This window comes from Priapulus caudatus, unplaced genomic scaffold (genome assembly GCF_000485595.1).
Source record: "Priapulus caudatus unplaced genomic scaffold, Priapulus_caudatus-5.0.1 Scaffold204, whole genome shotgun sequence".
Taxonomy (NCBI): Eukaryota; Metazoa; Priapulida; class Priapulimorpha; order Priapulimorphida; family Priapulidae; genus Priapulus; species Priapulus caudatus.
This window is the reverse complement of record NW_014577265.1, coordinates 32,880-43,773: the sequence shown is the minus strand read 5'-3', so window position 1 is coordinate 43,773 and position 10,894 is coordinate 32,880. Positions and strand designations below refer to the sequence as shown.

At 48.8% G+C, this 10,894-nt stretch overlaps 1 protein-coding gene across 1 annotated transcript in view; it reads left to right on the top strand.

Annotated features, from left to right (window-relative positions):
- Nucleotides 1–2,556: 2,556 nt before the first annotated feature.
- The window catches only part of LOC106807263 (glutamate receptor ionotropic, NMDA 3B-like), a 15,002-nt gene continuing 6,664 nt past the window's right edge, over nt 2,557–10,894 (top strand). Inside the window, exons 1-3 of the mRNA XM_014809558.1 lie at nt 2,557–2,691; nt 6,880–7,027; nt 7,414–7,539. Of these exons, the coding sequence (XP_014665044.1) occupies nt 2,660–2,691; nt 6,880–7,027; nt 7,414–7,539 (306 nt within the window). The 5' untranslated portion in view covers nt 2,557–2,659. The remainder of the gene's footprint in view (nt 2,692–6,879; nt 7,028–7,413; nt 7,540–10,894) is intronic.

Here is a 10,894-nt window from a genome sequence, read left to right as displayed (position 1 = left end):
GGGGGGCAGAAAAAATGCGACAGCCACATAAACAACCTCATATATATATATATATATATATATATATTATATAGTATATATATATAATATCAAGAATGCTAATAATACCTTAGCTAATAGCTAATAATAGGTAACCAATAACCAATAACCAATAGCTAATAATAGATATTATTAGCCTTCTGATGATATATATATTATATATATATATATATATATATATATGCGAGTTCTTCTATTTATAACAGTGGATGCTTTATTGAGTTATTCTAAATCCCGCCGGGTTTTATCGTCAACGTATAAAAGCATCAATTGGATTTTACTCATCTAAATCATTCCGGTACACGGGGCTGATAAGGTTTCACGTCAGAAGGAAACCAGAGCTGGGAGGGGGCCTGGGACACAGGCACTTGGGACAGAGTCAGTAAAAACTGAAAATAATATGAACGCACATTCACAAATAGGCTCTACTGCAATTACATTTCCACTGTTGCGTCACTGTATATCAACTTTTCTTCATAAAAACTAACGCCGAACGCTCCCGCACTCGCCGCTGCGAGTGTGCTGTGTCGCCATGATAATATCAAGAGCTAATAATAAGAGACCTGTATTATTAGCTCTTGATAATACATATATAAATATATACTTTATATAGAATTTATATTATCATGGCGACACAGCACACTCGGTTACAGCCCTATAGACCGAAGGTCCGCGATTAGACGCGATGGCCCGATAGACGGCAGGTTTATTCGATACGCAGTGGCTTACACGTCCGGAAATCGTCGCACTGCCTCGCAGGCTACGCATCCGGACATCCACTTGATGCGTATTCGAACGTGAATATGCCGCAATGCACCGATGCCACTTAACAAACCCTAACCCTAACCATAAACTATAAACCCTAACTTAACCCGCTAACTCTACCCTAACCTAACCCTTTGCAATATTCGGTCTATCGGACCTTCGGTCTATAGGGATGACCCCGCATACTCGCAGCGGCGAGTGCGGGAGCGTTCGGCGTTAGTTTTTACATAGGTTTTTATGAAGGAAAGTTGATATACAGTGACGCAACAGTGGAACTGTAATTGAGAGGTACGGCAGTAGGGCCTATTTGTGAATGTGCGTTCATATTATTTTCAGTTTTTACTGACTCTGTCCCAAGTGCCTGTGGCCTGGGACAGAGTGAACCTCATACAGCAAAACATCTGTCTTGCTGAGAGTTTCTTGCACGCCAACCTCACGTACGCACGTGCGCACACTGTCGTGATGATAGTTTAGCCACCCTGTGAGGCCCTCTGTAAGTAACGATTGCAAAAACACATTCAGCATTAAGAATGTTTCATAAGTAAACGTGAAGATGGGCGAGGTCACTGACAGAGGTCAGTGCTGATGCGTGAGATGTGGCTGATAAAACATGAGGGTTATTTCTGTTGAAAGCGCTGAGTGTTTTAATCTGTCCATTTTACAACTCCATGACATTGACATATCCCACACATTATCACATACGCACGCACGCACGCTCGCACACACGCACGAACACACACGTGCGAACACATACGCGCACGAACGCACGCATGCACGCACGCGCACACACATACATTATATCAGAAGTAAATAATAGAGAATATCTCTATATATATAGATATATATCTCTATTATTCACTCCTGTAACTGTGTACATACATTTAAACACTGCACAAGTAATCTCTACAGAAATTACATAACTCAGCGATGACTATCTCGGAAGCGAATAGGCGACCAAATTGTAAGATATTATTGTCCATGTTTTCAGGAACTGCCAGGTCGAAGCCACTCTACAGCCGTAGCGATTATGTTGCCACGCTAAAAATACGAGAAGGCCTTTTTTCCTTTGAAGTCTTTCCTCCATCACGTAGGATCAAATGTATCATACACGATGCAGGTCAAACAAGTACAGCACTCAGCATGTACCGGCCACAGCCTGCGGTATTATCAGTTAACGTTTTGTTAAAATTTGAAAAAATGAATATATGAAGTACTTGAGCAAAGAAAGGCTTATTTCCTGCCTGCTCCCCCTGAATCAATACAACAATATGCAAACCAAGCGGGTGGGTAATTACAACGTATAAAGAAGTGACGCTAAGCAGGTGGAAATATATAGGCAGCAGCATCAATCAATAATGTGCCGGCCTTCTCACAGCTTCCTCAATATTAGACCGGGAGCCCAGGGGGGTCAGCCTAGCTGGAAAGGAAACCAATTTTCATGCATATAGCAATGATTCGTGTACATACNACGGATTATTATATATATTAGTTATTATGACTGAAGAGCGATGGTTGGGTGTGATTAGTTCGTTATTATATATACTATATTATGATGAAGTATGATGGTGTGGGGGTGTTATTGTTATATAGTATATATAGTATTTGATGAAGATGATTGGTTTGGGGGTGCTAGTTGTTATATATTAAATAATTATGATGAAAGATGTGGTTGGGGGGTTGTTTGTTAATAATGGTTAGTTGTTATATATATATATATTATGATGAAGATGGTGGTTGGGGGGGTTAGTTGTTATCGTACAGAGTTATCACGGTGCCTGACACGAGTGGAGAAAGTCTAGTCGCGACCATCAACTCAGATCTGTACAGACGAGTAAAAGCCATCACACCACCGAATATGGAGATGAATGAAGCCATCAACATGATAAGGTAATCCTCATCGTCGTCATCATCGCCGTCGTCATCGTCAACGTCGTCATCGTCAACGTCATCATCGTCAACGTCGTCATCGTCAACGTCGTCATCTTTGTCGTTAGTGCAATCGTGGTTGTCGTCGCAATCGTCATCGTTGCCGTCATCGCCATCATCATCATCCTCGTCGTCGTTATGATGATAAGCAGCAGCATCAGAGGCAACAGTAGTAGCATGTTCATCACCACCATCATCATTATCATCATCGTCATCATCATCATCATCATCGTCGTCGTCGTCGTCGTCGTCGCCGTCGCCGCACTAAATCTGAACGGTATAGCCACAGGCACTTGAAATAAACTAAAAACTGAAAATAATATGAATTGTCATTATTAGCTTCTGATATATATATATCTATATATATATTCGCATGGCGACACAGCACACTCGCAGCGGCGAGTGCCGCGGAGCGTTCGGCGTTAGTTTTTACATAGGTTTTTATGAAGGAAAGTTGATATACAGTGACGCAACAGTGGAACAGTAACAGAGAGGTACGGTAGTAGGGCCTATTTGTGAATGTGCGTTCATATTATTTCCAGTTTTTACTGACTATGTCCCAAGTGCCTGTGGGTATATCTTGTTATATCGAATCGATCGAAAATTCATCGACGCTAACTAAAAATAGAGCAAATAAGGAAAAGAGTTCGCACACGCCACATGCATCGATATCTCTCTCTCTCTCTCTCTCTCTCTCTCTCTCTCTCTCTCTTTTTTCCTCTCTTTTCTCTCTCTCTCTCTCTCTCTCTCTCTCTCCCCCCCTTCTATATCTCTGTTTCGCTTTCACCACTCTCCCCTTCTACATCTCTCCTCCTCTCTTCCCTTCTACATCTCTCCTCCTCTCTCCCCTTCTACATCTCTCTTCCTCTCTCCCCTCTCTCCGTTTTCATATCTCTCCCGCTCTCCTTTCCCTATGCCCCCCCCCATGTCTCTCGTTAGGCACGGCAATCATGCAATCATCATACGCGACTTTGCACAGTGGCAGGTGTTCGGCGGCGGATCCGATGTGCATACGATGTTGACTCATCGCTGCTCTTACATACACGCCCGCACGCGCCGTACACCCACACACACTCTCACACTCACACACACTCACACACATACATGCATACATGCATACCTCTATCACACACTCACACACACTCACACTCCCACACTCACACACTCACACACACACACATACATATACATGCATGCATACATACATGCATGCACGCACGCACGTACGTGTGCGTGTGGCTCTATCATACACTCACACACTCACACACACACACACACACACACACATACATATACATGCATGCATACATACATGCATACACGCACGCACGTACGTGTGCGTGTGGCTCTATCATACACTCACACACTCACACACTCACACACTCTCACATATATATACATACATGCATACATGCATACCTCTATCACACACCCACACACACTCACACACATATACACATACATGCACGCACGCACGCACGCACGCACATACGCACGCACGCACGCACGCACGCGTGTGGCTCTATCAAACACAAACACCGCCGACGTGTGATGCTAAGAATAACATGGACACTGATCGATACACGCGGCTTATATTAGGTGGACACGAGTAACAAAAAATGGTGGGAAAAGGTCCAAATGTTGGTAGCCCCGAAAAAAGGGGATACTTCCCCAATGGGGGTGAGGTGGGAAGGTAGAGGGTAATAATCAATTAATAATAAAAGCTAGTGTATTTTGTTAAACATAATTATGACGGTGTCTGCGCTGGTGCCTGTGTGCGCTATTTCATCTCGAATCACTGGCCGTGCCCGACATAAGATCAAGAGTAGATAATAGGGAGGGTTTCTATAGGGGTAGATAATAGGGAGGGTCCCTATTATCTACTCCTGATAAGGTGTAGACCAACGGCCTATCGTAGATCGACGAGTTATGTCTGGTCAGTAGGGGCGCAGGACGGAAGCGTGAGGCAGTTATCTGCAACACAAACAACAACAAACAGTGATGGCACTTAATGATATCACTTCGATGCTTCATGACTGACAGAATAATAGAACGAGTCTCCACCATTGATGCCGTCATTCAATAATAAGCCCCAGGTGCTGCAATGTTCCGAAAAGGTTAACTCACTCACAATATATATATATATAGTTTACAGAATGAATTGATATATCGCACATTTATGTACTGCAGCAGATGCTACGCGCGGGATAAAAGGAAGCAGTTTTCACACAATTTCTATCGTACGCCACATTCATATACTGCTGCTGCTGCTGCTGTTGCTGCTGTTGTTGTTGTTGCTGCTGCTGCTGCTTCTGCTGCTTCTGCTGCAGGGCATAAATGTGTGTAGGACATATAAAAGAAACGAATTCTCACGCAATAACTTTCGTGTAACAGGTTGTGCGCGCACAACCTCAATGTAATTGGGAATCTCTAACCATGCAGTATATATATTGATGATTCTCTTGATATATATATATATATATAGCAGAGGCACTGACTAAATAAACCTGAACAAACGCTATCGTCAAACTATGAATAGAGTCGAGTTGGCAGGTGTGTGTGTGTGTGTGTGTGTGTGTGTGTGTGTGTGTGTGTGTGTGTGTGTGTGTGTGTGAGAAAAAGGGAGCGAGAGAAGGCGAGTGCGCGCGTATGTGTGTGTGTCTCTCTTTAGCTTCCTATACTAATACTAAGCTAACACTCTGTAGTCACTGCTACGCTACGTACGGGGGATAACACACATGCAGAGAGGGAAACACAGAATGTGTCGCGAGAGAGTAGGTGAGAACAAACTCTCAGAGATGAGAGGCAACTCATCTTTCAACGAGTCTCTAAAGTCTTCAGTCTTCAAAAGTTGGCACTGAGCCAAAATCTCGCGTTCCTGCAGCAGTGCGTCGCGTCGATAGCTTCAGCCGACGCACCGGAAACTCTGCGGACAGTTGCGACAGAAACGTAAACCGATAGAAGCATTAAACTCTGCAAATAGAGCTCGTATCGAAGAAGAAACTCTATGAAACGCGTTTATTACTTTCAGCACATACACACGACAGTGCACACAAGTTTTGAGAGTTGATCGATAGAAGTTTGTAATAATAAGTTTCGAGCTCGAGTCGTCTGCAGCGTGTGTGAAACCCTAATGAAAACAGAAACGCAGTAAAAGCCTAGCAGATCTCTAGCAGATATCTAGCAGATCTCTAGCAGATCTCTAGCAGATCTCTAGCGGAATCTCTAGCAGATCTCTAGCAGATCTCTAGCAGATCTCTAGCGGAATCTCTAGCAGATCTCTAGCAGATCTCTAGCAGATCTCTAGCGAAATCTCTAGCAGATCTCTAGCAGATCTCTAGCGGAATCGCTAGCAGATCTCTAGCACATCTTAAAGCGGAATCGTCTAGGCGGACATCTCTTAGTCTGTCTGGAGAAATACTTCGTAATTCCGCCGAGCCCCCACACACACACGCCACACACACAGCACAACACGCACTGCGCACGCACGCACACACACACACACACGCACGCACGCACACACACACACACACACACACACACTGACACAGCACACGCACGCACGACTCACGCAGTGCGCGCGCCGTAACGCACGCACGCACGCACACATGGCGCATCACACACGCGCCACATCACAACACACACCACGCACGCACACACACACACACACCACAGCACACACACCACACACGACAGTATAGTACTCACGGCACGCAGCACGCATCGGCACACAAGAACACACGAGAACACGCACACACACACGCAGCGCCACAATAGCACACACACATCACAACCGCACACACACACACACGCACGCCACATCATACACACACACACAGCGCATACACACACACACACACACACCTACACACACACACACGCACACACACACGACACACCACCTACACACCCACATCTTTGTGTAATTAACGGATAATTAATTATTAACGTCACCGCGTGACGTCACCGCGTAATGTCGCACCATAACGTCACACATAGTAACGTCATTGCGTGACAGCGTAATGTAGCGTCATTTACTGTGACGTCATTCATTGTTACGTCATTCATTGTTACGTCATTCACTGTAACATCATCCGGCGTGACGTCATTAACTGTGACGTCATCCGGCGTGTCACGTGTCGTCGGCAGGAGGGGCGCTGCGGACGTGCTGATCTTCGACACGCCTGTCGTCGACTACTCGCGCGCTAACGACGACAACTGCTCGCTGACGACGGCCGGCAAGCCGTTCGGACAGGACGCCTACGGCATCGCCCTGCCTAAGACATCGTGGCTGAAGGTGAGAGAGGCGGAAGAGAGAGGCGGGTGGGAGGCGGGAGGGAGGCGGGAGAGAGAGGCGGGAGGGGCGGGAGAGAGAGAGGCGGGAGAGAGGCGGGAGAGAGGCGGGAGGGAGGCGGGAGAGAGAGAGACGAGAGGGAGTGGCGGGAGAGAGGCGGAAGAGAGAGAGACGAGAGGGAGTGGCGGGAGAGAGGCGGGAGAGAGGCGGGAGGGAGATGGTGATTGTGCCAGTGCGTGCATGCGTGCGTGCGGGCGCGTGCGTTCGTGCGTGTGTGCGTGCGGGCGGGCGGGCGCGTGCGTTCGTGCGTGCATGCGTGCGTGCGTGCGGGCGCGTGCGTTCGTGCGTGTGTGCGTGTGTGATACAACTTCTGACTCTAACACCCCCAGGAACCGATCTCCAGGCTGATACTGAAGTACATGGATAGCGGTGTCATAGAGGATGTGACGCGCAAGTGGTACGGCCAGCTTCATTGCTTCGCTCGCTCCAGTGACGGCCCTCCACAGCAGCTACAGGTATAGATACGGTCTCTCTCTCTCTCTCTCTCTCTCTCCACCGCCACGCCACGCACCGCACGCACCACGCAGACGCACGCCACCGCAGTGGCGCGCTGAACACACACACACACTACACCACAACACACACACACACACACACACGACACACCACACACACACACACACACACACACACAAGAAAACCGTTTGCTATACGTCTGCAGTTCGACACCGCGTACGTGGTCTGCATCTCCGGTTCATCCGCATACGCCAAGCCGTACTGGAGTACATACAGGACGCCTGATCCCCATCACTGAAAGACTTCATCTAGCCTCTCCCACGAGAAACCTGCCAGTCATAAAATCGAATATTTTGTTAAGTATCCGTTCGAGTTCAATGGGTAAAAGATCTTAAAAGGTCCCTAGCAGGTGGTATCATGGTGAGTGGGGACCATCTAATTATGAACAAGCCTGTGTCAGGAGAAGGCGTGTGATCGCGCTGCACACTTCATATCCTCGCGCCGAGGTTACGTTACCGAGGGCTAGGCTATTCATATATATATATAATATAACATAGCTGTTTCGGCGGTATAGCTTTTTAAATACATCAATCCCGCAATCATTACAATTCTTTCTCGACTTCTCCAAAGAGCGGGGGGAGTCGCCACCACCGCTACGTGTGCGTCCGACAAGCGCTGAGCAGCGAGGTGATGTCGTCTGTCACCAGTCCTTTATCGGATCTCGTGTCTTCAGCGATCGATCCCCGGCCACCAGCAATTACCACCGTCGACTACGGCTCCGCTCTCTCTCCTCTCTCTCCTCCTCTCTCTCTCCTTCTTCTCTCTCTCTCTCTCCTTATATATATTTATAATATATATAAATATTATATATATAGTATACTATATATAATTTATATATATATGTGATGGGTGTGTGTGTGGTGTGTGGTGTGTGTGGCTGTCGTGTGTGTGTGGTTGCGTGCCGGACGTTCGTGCGAGGTGTGTGTGTGTGCTCGGCTGGTCAGCGAAAGTGTCAGATAGAGACGGACGGGATATATTAACGCTGCAGACTCGATGAAAATCGGTCGAATACGCGATTAATTCGTCATTAGTGCTGGAGAGAATATCAGCGTCCCATTCATCGTTCTATAGCGTCCGCGCGCGAATCTACGCTTTCGGAATTCAATTCCCCCTTTCAGCAGTACGAATGACTCTCGCTGTCCGTCAAAACTAGGAATCCCAGCAGGGTAAGGGCTGCCATGCACTGGCGAGCAAACCTAACCAATGCGAGCCATGAAGGGGGGTATACACGTAATCGATCTCTTCCGACTTCTCCGAGTTTATTAAATCAACGCGCGTAGGCTGGCGTTGTTTAAGAATTTCAATCGAATTCATCAAAACTCGTTATCTCAAAAAGTAAGCCCCCTGAACGAATTGAACGCCGAATTGCATTATAACGAGCAGCGGCTAATCAGGAGGATCCGGAGGTCGAGGCAGTCTCCTCATGATTGCGCCAGTCCGCCTAAGGCGCCGCCGAACGCGAGGTGGCAAAAAGCCGCCGCAACTCCTCAGACGTCTCCGCAAGAAAGTCGAGTGATGTAACGCAAGGCCGGCAGTCGAAGCGTCCTGCGCAGCATCCCTAGGTCATGGGCGACCCTGCGCTGAAGCCAGCACACGCACGCAGACAGCACAGCGCACACGCACACCGCGCACCACACGGCACACGCACACGCACACGCACAACGTCTACACGGCACACGCACACGCCACACGCACACGCGCACACGACACGCCACGCCACACGCACCACGCACACGCCACACGCCAGCCACGTACACGCACACGCACCACACACACACACACACATACACACACATGCACCACACACCACAACGCACACACACACAACACACACATACACACACACATACACACACACACACCACCACACACTGACACACACACCACACACACATCATGCACGCTATGCACGCCACACCTGCACGCCACGCACGCACACACACACACGACACACCATGCACACACCACACCAACACACACACGAAGGCGCAGTCGAGCTGGCTGCCCGCAGCATCCCTAGGGGTTCCATGCGCGCTGCCTGAAGCCAGGCCACACGCCACGCAGACGATTCACCGACGCACACGCACACGCGCCACGCACACGCACACGCACACTGCACACGCACACGCACACACACAGACACGCACACGCCTACACGCGCACGCACACCGCCGCACGCACGCACAACCGGCGCACCAGCGCACGGCCGCACACGCACACGCACCACCACACGCACACGCACACGCACACGCCACACCGCACACACGTACACCACACGCGACACAACACACACACCACATACCACACATGCCACACACATCACACACACGCTGTACACACACACCCATACACCACACATACACACACACCATACACACACACACACACACACACACACGCACACACAATGCATGCACGCAGCACGCCACGCACCACGCAACACACCACACACACACACACACATCACAATCGGCAACACACACCATGCCATCGCACGCACCCACACACACACACACATGCACACACACACAACACACACACACGACACACACACTCACTTCACCACACACACACACATGACACACAGCACACCACCCACACACACACACACACACACACACATCGCACACCACACTCACACGAACACACACACCACCACCACACACACACACACCACACACACACACACACACACACACAACACACCACATCCTAATCACCCAGCTATAACTACGGATTCTGCTGTCTCTCACACATTACACCCGTGTGCCGGTCCACGGCTTCGGACAAAAACTCCGCGTCGAGTGAAATAGATTATATCGAGCGGATTACGGAGAATATTTGTCGATGTTGCCTGTGTGTTACCCACCACAGGGGTTAGGTTTAACAACGCACGACGTGGTGGCGCGTGTGTGTTGCTACGTGTGTGTGTGTGTGTGTGTGGTGTGTGTCGTGTGCTGTGCTGTGTGTGTGTGTGTGGTTGTGTTGTACGGGTGTGTTGCTGGGTGTGTGGTCGTGTGGGTGCTGTTGTGTGCGGTGGTCTCCTTGTCTGGTTGTACGTGTTTCCCTTCTGAAGCCCCGGTGCCTCGCGGCCGGGGTAGGTCGTGTTCCTTTCTCCTCTCTCTCTCTCTCTCTCGCTCTCTTCTCTCTCGCTCCTCTCTCTCTCTCTCTCTCTCGTTCTCGTCTCTCTCTTTCTCTCTGTCTCGTCTCTCTCTTTCTCTCTCCTTTCTCTCTCTCTCTCTCGTCTCCGCGGCGCGCTCTCTTTCACCTTTCGCCTCTTATATCTTCTCTCTT